The 18,031-nt window shown below is 41.7% G+C and overlaps 2 protein-coding genes across 3 annotated transcripts; one reads left to right on the top strand and one right to left on the bottom strand.

The window, feature by feature from the left end:
• Window positions 1-551: 551 nt before the first annotated feature.
• txndc11 (thioredoxin domain containing 11) lies at window positions 552-6,682 on the top strand. 2 transcript variants are annotated; one of them, XM_058090734.2, is made up of 13 exons: window positions 552-896; window positions 1,649-1,745; window positions 1,832-1,951; window positions 2,031-2,128; window positions 2,312-2,441; window positions 2,517-2,610; window positions 3,309-3,421; window positions 3,528-3,731; window positions 3,802-4,345; window positions 4,553-4,725; window positions 4,796-4,908; window positions 5,213-5,293; window positions 5,406-6,682. In XM_058090734.2, exons 1-13 carry the CDS (start codon window positions 775-777, stop codon window positions 5,920-5,922), a joined length of 2,406 nt encoding a protein of 801 aa, XP_057946717.2. In that variant the 5' UTR covers window positions 552-774; the 3' UTR covers window positions 5,923-6,682. The 2 variants fall into 2 exon arrangements, with proteins under 2 accessions (XP_057946717.2, XP_057946726.2); XM_058090743.2 differs by lacking the exons at window positions 552-896; window positions 1,649-1,745; window positions 2,031-2,128 and having other exon boundaries at window positions 1,833-1,951.
• Window positions 6,683-6,793: 111 nt separating this feature from the next.
• Window positions 6,794-17,969, bottom strand: LOC144899804 (uncharacterized). The gene is made up of 31 exons (XM_078793334.1): window positions 17,829-17,969; window positions 17,544-17,755; window positions 17,347-17,450; window positions 16,386-16,504; window positions 15,672-15,827; window positions 15,364-15,578; window positions 15,195-15,280; window positions 14,538-14,668; window positions 14,327-14,452; window positions 14,059-14,249; window positions 13,898-13,986; window positions 13,494-13,624; window positions 13,268-13,395; window positions 13,028-13,145; window positions 12,379-12,597; window positions 12,128-12,298; window positions 11,893-12,042; window positions 11,759-11,823; window positions 11,560-11,689; window positions 11,232-11,317; window positions 11,017-11,146; window positions 10,702-10,892; window positions 10,522-10,612; window positions 10,312-10,441; window positions 10,030-10,220; window positions 9,666-9,827; window positions 9,449-9,585; window positions 8,943-9,082; window positions 8,745-8,839; window positions 8,431-8,662; window positions 6,794-7,746 (listed from the first exon to the last, which is right to left on the bottom strand). Exons 1-31 carry the CDS (start codon window positions 17,943-17,945, stop codon window positions 7,667-7,669), a joined length of 4,323 nt encoding a protein of 1,440 aa, XP_078649460.1. The 5' UTR covers window positions 17,946-17,969; the 3' UTR covers window positions 6,794-7,666.
• Between the last annotated feature and the right edge of the window lie 62 nt (window positions 17,970-18,031).

An 18,031-nucleotide genomic window follows, 5' to 3' on the forward strand; every position in this document is an offset into this window, starting at 1 on the left:
CAATAACAACACAACTGACCACAAAATGCACTGTTTAAATGAAACCTTTTATTGTTAAGGGAGGAAAAAAATCCAAACCTCCAAAAGCCAATTCAAGGCCAATTCAAAAACTTTGGGATTCAAGCGAATCCAAAATTACAAAAGAGAAGTCAATTATGATTCGACTTAATCTTGAGTAGACAATATCATAAAAATATTTCTATAACTACAATACCTTTTTGTACTTTTTCCGCCACTGGGTCTTAGTCAATGATGCTCACAAAGCGCCCTCTGGTGGTCATGCAATTTCACAGTGTAAACTGGTGTCGTCATAAAATCGTAGGCACTGTCTATAAAGAGTGCGAAGATCCCAACACGCATAATTCACGAGAGTATTAAATGATTATTGATTAGATCAAATGCATGTATATAAACAATGAGAATAACTTGCATTTGAAAGTAATGTATATTTTTATTCAATTTTCATGCCACTATATGAAAGTGTCAAACCATTAAATAGCTTTTAGACACGGTCCCTGACGTCATTACTGCGGAAATGACTTAATGTTTAATATTTTTAGCGGAAGTGATAGGTCTACGTGGTGGAAGAAGGTTGGTGCTGACCGTGTTAGAGTGCCGGACTTTCAACGCCGTCTACGCTGATGTCAAATCCAGCTTATACCCCGTGTCCGGTCCAAAACGAGCCGTCCACCGAACCAACGTCAGGTAAATGGAAACGCTGTTGAGCCGCTTCCAGGGTGTATAAATGGGACGAGTAGCCGCCGACGGGCTGTAATGCGGCGCGCTCGGTTGAGTCTCCGGCAGGTGCTGAGTCTGATGGCCCGGAGACCAGCTCTCCTTTGCGGGGCCATCGTCCTCGGAGTTCTGCTCGTACTGGCCGTCAAGTTGACATGCAGGTACAAACCAGTAAAGCTTACTTTTCTTCGATTAGGTTTTAAAATGGCAACATAAAGGTATAACTAGGGGCTGTTGTGGGCATTAGCTCCTCCACTCAAATCCAATTATGCACTGCTATCGAAAAGTATGACTTATATTATGACTAATATTACATATTATGACTTTTTGCAATGTATTTAATGTCATGTGACGCCATTGTTCTTGTTAATCGGATAATAAAATGCATAGAAATGACATATGGGAGACACTTGTAGTACTCTCTTCACTCTGAATGTGCTTGTTACTGCCACTCTTCCATACAGAGGAAAAAGTTAAAAAAAAAACTTTATTAAAATACATGAACAGCAGTGCTGGATAGAGCTCAGTCAAGTCAAATGCAAGATATTTTTCTGCTCTACTGAATAAATGAAGGAATTTGAATTCCAAGATGGAGGATTATGTATTCAAACTTAACAAGAGGTGATCAGAAGTTTACAACAAAGTATCAGAACGTTTTTTTCCCAGAGGAGGATAGAGTGCATCTACTTCATATAAAAGAATCCCTCATTTACCGTGGTTAAAGGAAAAGTGCACTTTCAGCTTTACAGATGCCATGTCTGCTCTGCAGGTGTTGTGTGTGTGTGTAATGGTGATGGTAATGGTAATGATGTCTACCTCAACACATGGTGGCAGAAGTCGTAGTAAAGCTAATTTATTATTTGTGGAGCGTCATTTGGGGCTTAATACTCTCAGTTTGTGTTTTTATCTGCAGTCGTGCGAAAAATGTTGTGGCAGCAGCTCGACCGCCGCTGCGCTTCTTCTCCGCTGAATCCCCCGTCGTGGACCTCTACTTGGGTCAGCTAGACCAGGTAGGATCCTTTTGTTTGTTCTCTTTTAGAAGAAATGTTTGAATCAGTGAGTGAGTCGGCATTACTATATTGTTTTTCCTAAATAGGTGGAGCGTCTCAGGAGCGTGGCCGAGGTATCTTTCGTTTTCTTCTACGCGCCGTGGTGCGCCCAGTCCATGGCCGCCAGACAGGAGGTGCAGCTGGTGGCGAAGAAGCTAGCCAAACAGGTGCAGAACGCGGCACAAATAAACAAACCAAAGAAATTGCCTTTACTGATTTTATGTGGTCTCCCTCTGTGAAACTCAGGTACAGTTTGTAGCCATAAACTGCTGGTGGAGTCAAGGCAAGTGCAGGAGGCAGAAGCGCTTCTACCAGTATCCCATAATTCATCTCTTCTACCGACGGTGAGACGACCCCAAATAACGTATCCAGTCAATTTGTCAAAAACAAATTTTAAGTGAAAATGGGTGCTGCAACCCACACAATTTGTCAGCTTTGTCCCAACATAGGAAAAAAGCTGGACAAATATCAGGCTTCTATTGATGAGTAATGGATTTGACTCCTAAAAGATGTTCTTTGTGTGGCAGGTTCGGGCCCATCGAGTACAAGGGTCCGTTTGTGGCTGCCTACATGCAAAGTTTCATCCTCCGAGTCATCACGCCACTCACTTACCTCCCGACCAGGGAAGCGCTGCAAGAGTACCTCTGCTGTCACGACGTGTGTTTGCTCATTCTGTGTCACACACATTGAATGTAAACGTTTTCTTAAAGTGTGTTTTTTTGTGCCTCAAAGTCACGAGTGGTGGGTTTCTTCGATTTCAACTCATCCCCTCAGCCGCCAGGCTACATCATATATCTGACCTCTGCCCTGCAGGCCCTAAAAAGAGGTAAGGAGATTGTTATTATTACAGTAAAGTCTCGTTATATCGATATCGGTTAAAACAAATTACTACTTATTACGATACTATTTTCATTTCCCGGCAAATTTCTAGTCTTTTATGATATAATTAGCTCCGTTAGTACGATACACGGTTATTATGATAATCCGGTTACTAGGATGCCCTTTTCATCTCCCACCAGCCAATTTGGTCTGCTTATATCGATACAAAAGCAGCTTAAATCAATCTTTGCTTAAGGATTTTAATACCAAAAAAGAACACGGCGAACGGCTGCTTCCAGTCAACTTTATTTTTCACACTTCCACCACCAGAGTGCAGCACACACAGCGGAAAACACCCGTCACTAGCGCCTACCCCTCCGGGTGGCAACACCTTCCCTATCGATAGTTCCGGGGTGAATTATGTCCCGGTAACCGGTAATCACTACAGCGTAAGTTTATTTTTATTTACTGTAGTACAAAATGTATTGTAGTACAAAAGCATGCTAGGAGAAAATTACATGCCATATCAAAGATCCGCCCACTTTTAATGCAGTTCGGCGCAGGATCGGATATATGGATAGTCCGGTTATATCGGTATTTTTTCCGACTCCCGAGAATATCGATATAACGAGACTTTACTGTATATGCAATGGGAAATGTGCTTGTGGCAGTTACATCTCAAGTGAAGGTGTTTTGCTGGTGCAGATTTTCGGGGTACAATCCGATTCGGGGTGGTGACCAACAGACATGTGGCCGACGCCATCTCATTGAAAGAGCATGAAAGCGTTTACCTTCACAGAAGAGTGAACGCTTCTTTGGTGAGCAACAAAATGCTTGCAGTGTGAAATACACTGGTTTACATGCCACAGCATCCAAAACAATAATTGTATCAAGCTCAAGTCGTTACTTATTTTTTACTGTCAGATTTTCCCGAAAAGGGAGCGTAACTTCACCTCCCAGGCTATCTGCAACTGGGTGTTTGAGCACCGTGAGAGTGTCCTGCAGTGGCTGCAGCCTCCAGGTACCAAGTCTTATCTACTGGAACAGCATCTAAGCAAAGGTGCCGCGTTGCTGCTTTTCCTGCCGCACAATCCGCTCACCTCCAAGCCAGACGGCCTCCTACAGCAGGTGAGCAGACATGGAAAGATAACATTGTCATGTGAGATGAACACACGGATTGATCCAGTTTCACTCTCAGGTAGCAGACATGGCTCTGCGTTATCATTCCTGTGACTCTATGCTGAATCAGCACTCCAGCTGGCCGTGCTGCCAGTCTGTAATCATCCCTGACTCCAGTGTGTGGTGTGATGTGTGCTCATTCCACTTCAAGCCTTTAGAGGGAGCTACCCTTAAACGCTGCTGCCTTGACCAAGCGCCTCTGGCTTGTAGCAGCTTCCTGCTGAGCTACAGTCCACTGAGCCAACATAGTGCCTGCTGCAGGAAAGTACCTCAGCTCAACAAAACCAAAGTATTCAGAAATTCCTCGGCCAAAGGCGATGACCTCACGGGGCTTCGCTGTCAGACCAATAGGACACTCAGGTTTTACGTGCTGGACATCGACCTGAATTGGCCCCTGGCTGTACGACTTGGAGCAGAGCCAGGCAGAAACAGGAGCTCCTTGCACCGCCACCAGGAGACCGGAGAGCAAAGTGATGGCTTGTTTGCTGCCATCGTCAACCTGAAGGACGAGGTTCATTATGTGCTCCAGCGAAGCCATGCCAACACCCTGACTGAGTCCTTAGGTGAGCTCAGGACCACACAAAGGTCCAATATTGGACGTTGCAATTGAGAAAAATGCTTTTAGTAAGCCTTTCTGTGAACATGGTGTTTTGTGTCTGTAGCATTAATGAAAAAATAATAAAAATTATACATTTGAATAACAAGATAGTCATAGCTGCACATTTTAGTTCTCACACCAAGGTAGACAGACGTTGCTCTTCGTCTTCCAGAGGCCTTCATCAGGAACTTCAGCGCCCCCTACAGCCTTCTGCAGAGACACCTGGTGGGGGAGGACCAGCGGCGAGGCGCAGCCACAAGGCCAGGGGAGCCTGAGCCTCCACGGCCGCTCATCACCGAGCTGACCACTTCCTCCTTCCTGCCTTGCATCATGGACCTCCAGAAGGTGAGAAGTCTGCCATGAAGCCCTCTGACCTAATATGTTTTATTGATATTTTCTATTATTATTCCTGCAGGATGTGCTGCTGTTGTACTACACTCAGTGGTGCGGCTTCTGCACCGCCCTCAACCATGTCTTCATCCAGCTGGCGAGGTTGCTGCAGCGGAACAGCAACGTCACTGTGGCCAGGTTGGACACTAAGATTCTATAAATCATCTCTGTGACAATTGCGGCTACATACTACTGTACATGTAATGCAGATATCCTCAACAATATAATACTTATTCAGTCCCGTTTGTATCCCTGTAAGGACGTTTTGCTTGATGCCAAGCACGTATCTTGTGCTCACATTTTGTGACAATTCAGCTAACACCTGAAAATAAAAGAGTGTTTTATATACATTGAGCTGTGTGAGAAATTCCATTTAAAGTCAAGTAGGTTTTTTCACAACTATACAAACAGACAATGTAGACTTATAAAAGTTTGTCTGCAGGGTGAATGTTGCACAGAACGACCTCCCGTGGGAATTCATGGCGTATCAAGTTCCCTCCATTCTTTTCTTTCCACGATACAGGTGAGGGTAATACTCCTTCAAACATTCACAAAGGAACACATTTTATTAGCAATCCTAGCATGCTATCTCTCAGCATTCATCAAATCAGTTAAAGTTGTGTTTGTGTTTGAAGAAAACATGAAAGCGTGAAGTTTCCTGATGATCTGCCCATCACGCTTCCGAACCTCCTCCGCTTCATCCTGAAACATTCTGGCTTGCCGTCTTACATGGACAAACCCGCAACATCACATGACAAGGACTCATCAGGGCCCGATGGCATCCTGCGTGCAGAGTTGTCTGCCCTCCGGGAAGAGGTACGGACGCTACACCGTGCCCGCAAGCTGCTCTCTAACCAGCTGGCTCAGCTGTGGCGTGACAACCGTCACCTCAAGTTTGACGCGCGCAGCCTCCAAGCGCAGAACGTTGAGCTGCAGCAGGAGAGGCAGAGCTTAGAGGAGCAGCACCGAGAGAAGAGCCGGCAACTGGGCGAGGCGGTGAGGCGGCTGCAGGAGCTGGCGGACGCCTCTGAGAACCTGCTCAGTGAAAACACGCTGCTAAGGATACTGCTGAAAACCCTCAGAGACACTACAGAGGTGAAGGAGCGAGAAGATGATGCCCCCACACAAAGAGGAAGCCATTTAGCATCCTGACAGGTACTTGGGGCGATGGGGGCACCAGGATTATGAGCAGACCAGTGTGGGGAACCCTCCTTGCTAGTGTAGACCTCCACCAAGGCCGAGATTCCAGCCAGGTATTAAATACAAGTGGTTATTTTTGCAGAAAGAAATTGGAATAATATTTACGCTAGCTGACATCATAGGGGTAATACTTCCTGGATGGCGGCCACCAATCCTTGCTCCTTATCACTACAAAAATGATTGGTATTGTACGACCGAAGCAACATCTGTCAAAATGAACACATAATTGTTTAATTTAATGTATTATCCCTCAGAGACCATTTGTTTGCAGTTATTGTTGAGTGGACGCCATGTTGACATGTGGTGAAAGGTATTCACACGCTGACAAAGTGGTCCCCTGTGTAAGCTTTACCACACTAAGCAAAAACAATAACAATAGAGCAGAATTTGGAAGGATTTGAGTGCCAACCTTGGTGCCAATAATGCAACCTATTTTTCTGTTTACTTGACTACTACTAAAAACACCTTCAGTCTTTTGTAAATCACAGCGCTATTCAGTGGCTGACTTTTGGAATTGCACATGTACAATTAAAACCACCTGTTTAAATAAAAACACTTTTCACTTGTTTTATTAAGCCTGAATCTATTTTTACGTAAACCATTTGAATCACTAAAAATGTTATTTCAAATTATTCAGGTATGGAGATGCTGCAGTTGTTTACATGTGAATTATTGCACCACTTTCTACGGATTAAAGTTTTTTTTTTTTTGTCTTTGTTGTCCTGTGTTTTCCTTTAATTGTATAGCTCAAAAACATGACTGCTTTTGTGTGGCCTGATTCTAGTTCAATAATAGCAATAAGGGACAATATCATAAGTAGCAATCGATGGAAGCTGTGATTTATTTTATTATTCACATAAGCAGAGAACAAGTATAAAGTCAATCTGAGAACATTTGATGGCATCTAAAATGTACAGTACAACATAGCATAGATCATATGACTAATAGCCGACACCTCTTATAAAGGGGAGATATTACGCTTTTTCCACTTTTCTGGCCTGTAAATGTTTTTAGAATGTTGTTTTCTTGATGCCAAGCTTACAGATAAGGTTTGCCATTTGGAAGTGAGCCCTGAAAGAACATTGGGATAGTTCTGAACGCTCGGTTTCAGAGTTGTTTTTTTTTAACACTGGCTCCCTGTGATGTCACAATGAACCAGACTTCCTTATATGGGCGTTCCCAGCTACAAGCTGTAGCTCCACTGTTTCACAGCTCTGATTGTTAGCACGGAGCTAGCACTAATGGCTTCCAGGACAAATTTGCTCCAAGTTTGAAGGACAGCTAACTTAACTAAAGAGACGTGGTTGGAGACTTCATCTCCAACCACCGATGAGTTCATACACGGTAAGTCAGGGGTCACCAACCAGTAGCTCCTAGCCACTTTTCTCCAAATGGTATATTCATTTATTAGGATGGAAGGCTTTGGAGTGTGACCAATCACAGTGGGCATGCCTGGAGGTGGGACGTAGGTGGAATAAATTAAAACAGACTGTTTTGGAAATGCAATGCAATACAGCTGGAATAGGTGCAGATTCTGGAAGACCTAGACAGCTTTCTATATGAGTTATTGTGTGTAGCTGCTCTATAGGAGTCCACAACTCAATACAAAGGGCCGAAAAATGGGCATAACAGGTCCCCTCTAAAATGGTTGATTTAATAATTTAAAAAAGAACAGCATCAACGAGGTGTTGCTTCTTCATACTCCAGCATGGACTGACGGTATGAGGACACCAAGGATGAGGAAGAGCACGCCGATATCTGCTCGTAGGTGGCCACCTGCAACAGGAAATGATTACAGTTGTTATGCATGCAAAGATGCCACTCGAAAAGGAAGACTTTTTGAGCTAAAACTTTTCTAAATATCTGCTGAAAAAGTATTTCAGAAAAAAAGGTAAACACAGCTCATTTTCTATAGTAAACGTAAGCTTTACAGATGCCAGGCAATGCATGTTGTGGTTAAGACACAAGTTTGTGGGTATGCTGGAGCCTATCCCAGTTGATTTTAGCTGAGAGGCGGGGTACACCCTGGACTGTTCGCCCGCCAATCACAGGACACATATAGACAAACAACCATTCACACTCACATTGATATCAATTGACAATTTAGAGTCTCCAATTAACCTAACATGCATGTTTTTGGAATGTGGGAAGAAAACGGAATACCCAGAGAAAACATGCAAACTCCAGATGTCCAGTGGAGATTCAAGCCCAGATCTTCCTGTGTTGGCAACATGCAAATCAATATGCAACTTTGAAGTAACCAGTAAATACAATATATTGAAAAATCCAAAGGATTCAGAAATAGTCAATATAATTTATTATTAAAGGACAATTAAATAATATTATTATATAATAATATTATAATAATATTTTCAATTTAGTTAATTCATATTTCTTTTGAATTCATATTGTATTTAATTTTGGTGCAAGAAATTTCATAGCACTAATACAAATACTCACCATTGGCATTAGATGATGCAGGAGACGTGACAGTGGACCCTGATGGGGTCACTGTGGGGTTGGGAGAGTTTGTGGGGTCATCTTTGCCTCCCTGAAGCCCCACCCCAAGTGTGTCAAGCTCAGATTGCCTCTGGCTCTTAACCCACGCTATCACCAACTCTTGATTTTCATAGGATTTCAAGTCTTGCAAGTGGCTTCCAAGAAGACCACGGACCTCATTTACAGTCAGGGCCTGAAATAACACAGGGGAATGACTTTAGTACTCAAGTAAACGAGCCGGGCCTGAAGACAAGAGTGTAACAAAATCAACTAACCAAGACAACGGATGGATTCAATGAAGTGAAAGTTTCCAAATCCATGTTGACATTAGAGTTGACCAGACTTTGAATGTAATTCAGTGGTGCTCCCCCTGAAGTTTGGGGTAACAAAGATCAATCAGGCTGTAAGCCCTTTCAATGTTAAGACACAAGATCATGTACTGTACAGTATGTAAAGGTGTCCTGTTTGCTTACCAAGATAAGGCTTTATGAGCTGGTACTCAGTTGTGGGGATAGTGACACGGGTGGTGGTTACTCCAAAAGCTTCTCTGGCGATGGGGAAGAGAGCTTGCTTTTTCTCCAGAGTGCAGTTGGATATAGTGATAGTCGCGTTTCTAGAGGAGACACAACCAAGCTTCAGATAGGTACTTAACTTTACATTGCAAGTACCACCGTTTAACATGGTTTAGCTTTGAATATGCGGCATGTCTAGGCATTGGCACATGGCATTAGTGCCATAAAAACACGAGTGTTCTTGAGTACCACCAGCTTGAGAATTAGTGATGTAACTTATACTGTGAATATGCTGCATGTGCGTTTATCACAACTGTAAATAACACAGGAAATACAATGAGGCTCAATTAGTAAAAATAAGAAATGCTCAAATATGTGTGATATTTACACACTAAAAAAGTTACGTATATATGCCACGTATTCCAATGTAACATGTATGCATGTTCAAAATAAATTAAGTCAAATACCCGAGATTGTGTGGTGAGATACTCTGGAGGACACTGGCATCCAGGGTACACAGGTTTTCTCCTCCAATGGCATTGAGCGTTGCGGTATTGAGGGTGTTGCCGTCATGAACCAGATATTTGGAGATGATCTCCTTCGCCTGCAAGGGTAATCACACAGGTCTTTTAGAGAAATAGTCAAGTAACTACATATTTTATATATTGTGTTTTATTTATATACTAGGTTAGGGTCCCATGGCCCATTGGAAGGATCCATTAGAGAAGACAGTGTGTCAATCAGGGTGATGGTCCACATGTTGATGTCAGCGCTGGTTGCTTGACGTGACGCCGGGCCTAAGAGGCTGACCTGATCCTCTGGGATGGCTGAATGGTTGGCGTATGCCTACAAACATAAACAAAAACAGTCATCCGTTATTGGCACATGGAAAATAGGGACATGATGCTGGCATGAATCATTCATTCATTCATTCATTTTATACTGCTTATCCTCACGAGGGTCACGGGGGGGTGCCTATCCCAGCTGTCTTTGGGCGAGAGGCGGGGTTTACAGTATTTACAGTATTATAGCTAATAGCTTGGCATACCTCTCGTAGCTTTCCAAGAATAATCTTGAGGTATTCGTCCTGGTCCACTTTCTCCATGATGGCGGCTAGGTTGTTCCTGACAGTGGCAGCACTGAGGCAGCAGTTGAACTGGTTGATGTCATCATAGTCAAACGGGAAGGTCTCATCGCTGATGGTCACTTGTGTGATTTCCCCCACAATACACTCGTTTGCTACAGTAGAAACAAAGACAAAAGCTCCTGAATCAACAGAGAATGTCGCTCTGGGAGAGGTAAACGTTAAAATCAGGAAAAATGGACGAACCGACAGATCGCTTTGCTTTGTTTTTATTGGACAATCTGATTTCTCTCTTCAAGTTCTTCAGCTTTTGTCTGCCCACACCGTTTTTCCTAAGCTCTTCCAGGAAGTCCTTCAAGAAACTCCGTTTTGTTTTCTTCACCACCAAAACAGAAGAGACGCATAAATAATCACCCAATACGTCAAAAGAATACATACAGTACATTTGCTACGTACTTTGTTAAAGATTTTATAGAAGTTAGATGTCAGAAAAAGAGGTAAATTTCCAAGCTCCTCCAAGGTGGCTTTGGTCCAGTTCGATGGAGCTCTGAATACAAAAACACACAACACATTATCTTCTGATACAAAATACATGAGTAAGGAGTTCACTTTTTAGCATCCCTGCCCCTGTCGTACCCGAGTGGTGTGTTCCCGCTCTGCAGTAAAGTTTCTACAGCAGCAGCTTGATCTGCCGTGAGATCTGAACAGTGCTGCAGCTTATCCAAGATGGACGAATCGGAGGTGTTAATGTATGAGCTGTCCAGAATACAGCACATGTTTCCTAGCACAGATATGTCATTCTTGGTCAAGCTTGTGCTGACGATATTCTTGAAAAGAGAAGAGAGAAATTTGATTTAAAAGAAAAGAAAATAATCAATAAAAGATTTTTAAAACTAAACACACAAACAATAACTACATCCCAGTTGACCCACAATATCTCATACTTCTCACCAGACAGTTCCTGGCATTAGCAAACAGAGCATCGCGTTTGTAGCCGAGCACCGTGGAGAAGATGAAGAAGTCTGCTTCTGATAGCTGTTCAAAGTACAACTTGCAGCTGGCCGTTGGCACGAGGGAATAACTGCAGAGGGCCAAATGACAAAACCAACATGAACACTGCATACTGTGCAAAACCAGAGAGATGATAAAAATAATAATGCACTTACTCATAATACAGCAATACATCCTGGGGGTAAAGCTCAAATCCGGTGAAATCTAGCTCGTTTTTGATGTGATTGTACATGCAGGTTAGCTGTCAGGAGAACAAAAAGCATTTAAAACATTTAAACATGCATGGTCTACAAAAACAAATAAGGGTCTGTAATTAGCACTGCTTCAAAAAACATGCACACACACTGTGGCTGCAGGCAACCTCTTAATGTACAGTCACTTTTTTTTATTAACTTTGCAGTGGCAGTAGCTGCAAGTGATGCATTTGAATCATTTAAGGAGTTTTCTCCTTATTATCTCATTGGTAGAGGTAATCTCTCTCACCTGTGTCTCCACCAGATTGACCTTGTTGTTGCCTGATCTGCGGCACGCTTTGATCAACTTGTTGATTTGCAACTCTGAAAAATCCCTCACGCTGGTGCACGTGAAGCCTTGCAGCAGAGATGACGACAAACTGAAGGCAAACAGGCACAGTCAGTGATTAAAATATTTTAAGATGAAGAGAAAAAAATGAAAAACTCACTTATTTGGAGTTCCGAGCAGTGTTGTTGCTGATTCTTTGGCGACAACATCGAAGAACAGTTCAACCTGTGACAACAACAAAACACATTATACAGTATACGACAGCAGTGGGTTTTTTTTTCCAGGATCTCCCACCTGCGTGTGTTTCCATTTCTTGCTGTTGAGCTTGGTGATAATGTTCTTATTTGAGCTCAAGCCCAGCAGCAGAGACGGAGGGATCTCAGTTGCCAAACTGTCAGGAACGTTCTCTATGATAACGTCACTATCGCTGTCGACTGAGATGATCTAGGGGGAAAAAAAAGGTTCACACTCCCAGGTAAACTTCCATTTCAGTCCAAAATAGACTTAGAAATCCACGAAAGGGTCAAACCTGCAACGCAAAGATCTGTTGGATAATTGGTGGTGCAGTCATAAGGTGCGACAGGAACACGGGGTTCTGGGATGCGGTGATCAGCTGGGAGCCGTTGATATTGATAAAGGTGTTTGTGGGTACCCCGATGATCAGGGAACCCAGCATAAACAGCGATGATATGTTATTGATCTTTTGAGACAAAGAAGACATAACGTCGGTGATAATATCACAAATTAAAATCAAGTGTGCTCCATATGTGAGAGAGCTACCTGCAAAAGCCCTGAAGATGTGAGAGACAGGATAATGGCCCTGGCCTGACCTTCATTCCAGCCGGACACATTGCCTAGGATGTCTAGAGAAAGAAGTAGGTCTTCGGGTTTGATGGTTTGGATCTGACCCTGGGAAATGCCAGTGCTTTCACTCCCGAGCAATGCAATAACTGAGGCATCAATGGTGTTCCCAAAGTTATGCGCCAGAGCAGAAGCCACCTATCGGTTAAAAATGAAATATTAATATGCTTAAAGCAAACATGTTGGGCATTTTTTCACAGAACAAAACAGTTCCTAAGTGTTTTAATAACATAAATGTGGCATATTATGGACATAATACTCCTAAGATGAACAATTACAGAACATTTAAGTCCTCTATATACAATCGTATTCACAGCAGCCGTTTTATGCAGTACCATAATTTCTGGACTATAAATCGCACTTTCGGGTGGCCTGGGGACATACAGTATAGCCAGGTGCGACATACATATCAAAATGTATATAATTCAACATGTTTTTAAATGTTAACTTATAATGACTGACATGAGTGAACATTACCATCTCATAGTTCTAAACTTGTTACAAGTTGAAATGTTTCCCTCAGAAAAACATAGTCCAAGTCATATTTATACACAATGCTACAGCTCACCTGGGGGTCCAGGTCGGTGCACAGGGTGGTCAGGTTGTGCAGAACTATCATACTTTCCTCCGGTGACAGCTGGTTAAAGGCCATTCCTGGCACAAAGCAGCGAAGCTGCAGTGGAAGGCTGCAATGACAAAGTGGCTAAAATGTCTTTAAGAATTCTTTGCGATATTCTAATTGTGTGTACAATAATGTGATCAATGTTTATGTATGTGGTGGCATCAAAACAATGATGCCGTCACTCACAGTATAGGGTTGAAGTTGTTGTCCTGGGTATATAGCAGCTCTGTGTAGTAGCTGGTGACGTTGTCAGGTAGTACGGTTTGGTTGAAGATGGCTATGTTCCGGAGGTCCACGGTGAACACCTGGAGGAACTGCAGCAAAGAGGCAAAGATGGTTTAAATAGATGTTCATATAGCTTACATAGAATACATACACTAAGCTAAATATATATATATATATATGGCTGTACCTCAGCAGATCCAAATGTGAAAAGCAAATCATCCAAAGTGATGAATTCAAAGAAGGGTCCAATGTAGTCAGCAAACCAGGCTGTTGAGTTCAGCTCGGGGTTGCTTATGTCGTAACACCGTGGCACCGTTACTATAATGATCGTTTTTAAAAATTACTTCATTGGAGGATTCAATTTACAATATTCAAGTCAAGTTTATTTATACAGCCTTTCATCACAAAAAAGTCTCAAAGGGCTTTACAAGCTGGCAATCATAATATGTTGGACAATGATTATAATTACCAATCAACTACATTTGCTTTGCTTTGTTTACCATATTAGGGCATCATTTTATAGTTACAATTCATAGAGTTAGTTATCACTAAATATTTTAAAAAGAAAGGTGACCCAAAAGTTGCACTGACCTGAGTTGAGGAAGGTTGTGATGGTGTCATACACGTCTTGTCTCACAAAATTCACATCAGTGTAGTTGAATTCACCTAGAACTGAGACACTGAAACGAAATAAAAAAACATCAAATTTAGATCTTCAAACCAGTGTGGTGAAAACAAACTGGAAAATGTACAGTTTCTGGAAGGCGACACAGGAGGCGTTGTATGTCTCGTTGCTTGTGAGAAGATCCTTTGTGAGGAATGGCAAGTAGTTGTGGAGACGCTGGTCAAACCAGGCATTGACCTCTGATCTTGAGGTGTTGCTGAGAGCCATGGGCCAGAGGCACGGCAGCATCGGCTTTCGCACCCCCTCCGGGAGAGTCTCCTGCGATGTAGAGTCATGCGGTTAGGTCATCACAGTGATTACTGTATTTCTGTACCCATGTTTAAATATTAACACACCATTTCCAGGAACGAGGGTGTCAAGTGGTAGGTGCTGAAGATGGAGCAAAGTTTGGTATCATCGTCAACAATGTCAGTATGACGGAGGTAGTTGCCAAGATCAAATGGAGACATGGAGTTCACCAACTTGAGTCACAATAACAAACAAGAGGTAAATATCATCATTAGCCTCTTTGATTTGTCCATGACGGTCTTATTTGTGGACACAAACCTGCTCCATGCGGTCCTCAGGCATGAGGGACAGGAAGGTGGTCAGTTTGGGCAACTGGAAGCCCATGAACCAACTCTGCAGGAATTCATAGTAACTTTGGTCGTTGACATAGCAACGGAGAGGCACTGGTTCTGTAGTGGAAAAAATTCAAGTAATTAATGTCATGTAAATCAGAAGGATGGTCTTGCATTTTTTGGTAATATTCCAATGTTATTGTAGTATATATGTTATTATGTGTTTTTGTCAAAATAACTTCATTAAATTTGTACTTTTTTCTGTTTATAATTAGACTAGTTGTAATAATCCAACATTATTTTGTAAGACTTAACTATAATAACGATTTTAGCAATATTAAAACTGTTAATACAGTACTATAACAATATTACAATTTTACAATTGTTTGTTATTTTTCTAATTGGAAAAAATATTCTGTGACTTTCGTCTCATTATTAAGCTTTTCTTTATTTAACTTTATTTGCCAAGGGAGATAAGGCATCATCATAATTTAAACCATGGCCAAATTGAACTTCTTTATCCCTGTAGAAAGCCACTGAAGTACCTGAATTTTGTTAAGATGCATACATTGTCACTGAGAAATTCAATAATACAGTATATTGTCACGTGTCAGCATAGTTTACATTAAAATGGCGCCTTTACCTTTGAGAGCCTGAACGATGTGGTTGTGTATTTCTTTCTGTGTAACGCTACTCAGACTGGATATGTGCATGTTTAGGTCCTTGACTCTGAAATGGATCAAATATAGAACAGTTTGAAGTGGTCACCAATCAGTAATAATAGATTCAATATTCAATAGGTTGGTTCGTACCCTTCCTGCTCGAGGCTGCAGCTCCTTCCCGCCAGTATCTCAAAGAACGGTGAAACGTGCAGATGAGACAACTCCACCAGTAAGGGTTGCAATCGATTGCGGAGCCACACTAAGACGACAGAATCATCGACCGACGAATGGGAGAGGTTTGCTCGATCGAACACGACCTGCAATATAGCTGACCTCACTGGGGCTTCGAAGTCGCTTTCATGACCCTGTAGAACATGTGAGGTGACAGCCGCTCGAATAGTTTCATACAGATGTTCCACTGCTTAGAACTAATTGTAATTTCTTCCTCACACACCCACCAAGATAGAAGGAGAGAAATCATCAAAGAAGTTGTGCAGGAGTGGGTCTGGGACATACTCCATCACCATGGCAACCTGAGCAGGAGTGGTCAGCTGACCTGGTGTAGAGGCCACGTCAGCTAGCTGTCGGACGGTTAGCTGTGGTAAGGCCTCCATCTGTATTCATGAACAAGGGCACATATGAAGGTATATTTGCGTTAGTTTTTTTTTTTGCTAATTTAAATGAATATGATGCCATTGAACTACAGCAAGACATGACTAAAATTGAATTGGATTTATATATATCTATAATATAATAATAGTATAATATATATATATATATATATATATAATTCATTTGTCTATATATATTAAATATATGTACAGTATATATACACACACATATATAACTAAACTAGAATAAAATATATGTTTATATTTACAATTATGTTGATATAATTTCACAAATTAATTTCATTAATAGACCTCAAAATGTATAGATCAACTATGAAGTTTATATATTTCACATTAAATAATTCATTATTAGCTGCCATACAAATGTCACAATTTCATTATTTGACTGGCTGTTAATAATTATAAACAATTTCACATGTTATTTAATGACTTCATAAAACACAAATTCAAAGAAACCCTTTGTCTGTTCACACTGGATTTTAGGAATGAAAGAAACATAAAAAAAACAGAGATCATTCATTTAGTCAGTCAGCAATTTACCGCCGAGAAGCCGGAATGGAGCATCTGCAGTTCGCTGAAGAGCACCAGATGGGAGAACGCTCCCAAGTTCTGCTGTAGCCATTCACCGCTGTTGTTGCTATGTGAGATGCAACTAGGATCTGGACCACAAATAGGCACAGAAGCATTACGAATGCAGTGTTTTTTTTTTTTTATCAGGACAGCAGTCTATTTGTGGTTGGTTAGTTGGGCGGCATGTGTGCATGTGCATGTGATTTTTATGGATGCTGTGGGAAAGAAAAAGTGAGCCATAAACATGAAAAGCAAAACAAATATGTAAAAACAAATGAAATTTCTGCTATCTACTGTACGGAACGACAAGCTATATCAAAAACAGTCCCAATATAATGTGTTTACGAGTGGGTATCCTAAGAATTAGGGGTGTGAAAGGATTTCACATCACAAGATCTTGCAAGGTTAAAACACAAGAAGATTTGTCGTGGACACTGGGCGTAGGATGGTAATAAAAAAATCCAACAAAATAAATTCATTTGAACATGATCATTTTGCCGGCTTCGATATACCGCCATGTTCATAGATGCCTGCTTTCCTAATCTCCCTCCTCCAAACAGGCAGGAAGAGAGTTCACTCTGTGCATTGGTTTCAGCACCTTGGTGTGTCATAGTCACACAGTGTCAGTCATACAGTCTCTTTGTCTCGGTTTAATTATATTAGTATATTGCAATATATTGTGATATATGTTTTCATTCTACTTGTACTTCTTAAAAGTAAAGTTAAAAAGTATTATCCCTTCTCATGAACATGTGACTCGTCTTGTGACACCCCTACTAAGAATGTACTTGAGCAGCCACCAATAAATATATGTATGAGAAACACTGCAAGGCAAGTATGTGAACAGTTGTAGTTCTTGTCTTACAGTACATCCATCATGTATGTGACTGCATTACCTGCTGTTACATAGACACCAAGAACGCATACTCACCAGCTGTATCGTTACGAGTTAAGAAGGGCTTAATGAAGCGTGTCAGTACTGCTGTTTGTACGATGATGCTCATGTTTGGCTTGACATGACTCAGCGTCTGCACACTGGGAAAGAAAATAAGTCCAATAGAAATAGTCCAATAGTGATTAGTATATTATTATTAATAAGGTGTTCTAGATGTGAGGACAATGTCTTACATTTCTTGGTAGGTGTTGCAGGTAAAATCTTTGGTTGTGAGACATGACAGGAAGTCTGGGGAAACTGCAGGTAAAAAAGGGCGGAGCCTGTGGTTGAACCAGATATTGATGAAGTCTGGGTCATTAACGTAGGCATCCGGGAAGGAGTTCAAACGGACTTCTCCAATCGCATCCAAAATTATGGAGGCTGCAGGATTTCTTGGATCAAACATCTGAAAATTGAAACATACGTACATGTGACATGTGGTTCTAATAAGTAATCACAATATTTTTGTATTGCAGTACCATGTTGGTGAGAAGATCCAAAGACTTATTGAGCACATGAGATGTCTTGGAGAGGAGGAGCTTCCAGATTGGTGTGGAGCCGCTGGAGTTGGCTGAGCGGTTACACTTGAGTATCATTGCCAGATCCTGGGCTGTTAGCGCCACGAGCTGTGTGGTCAAAGAGCAAAGCAGATGAATGACGAGTGGACTTCACACACACAAAC

The sequence above is a fragment of the Doryrhamphus excisus genome, linkage group LG9 (genome assembly GCF_037039965.1).
Source record: "Doryrhamphus excisus strain RoL-2023G ecotype Guam linkage group LG9, RoL_Dexc_Guam_v1.1, whole genome shotgun sequence".
NCBI classification, from domain to species: Eukaryota; Metazoa; Chordata; class Actinopteri; order Syngnathiformes; family Syngnathidae; genus Doryrhamphus; species Doryrhamphus excisus.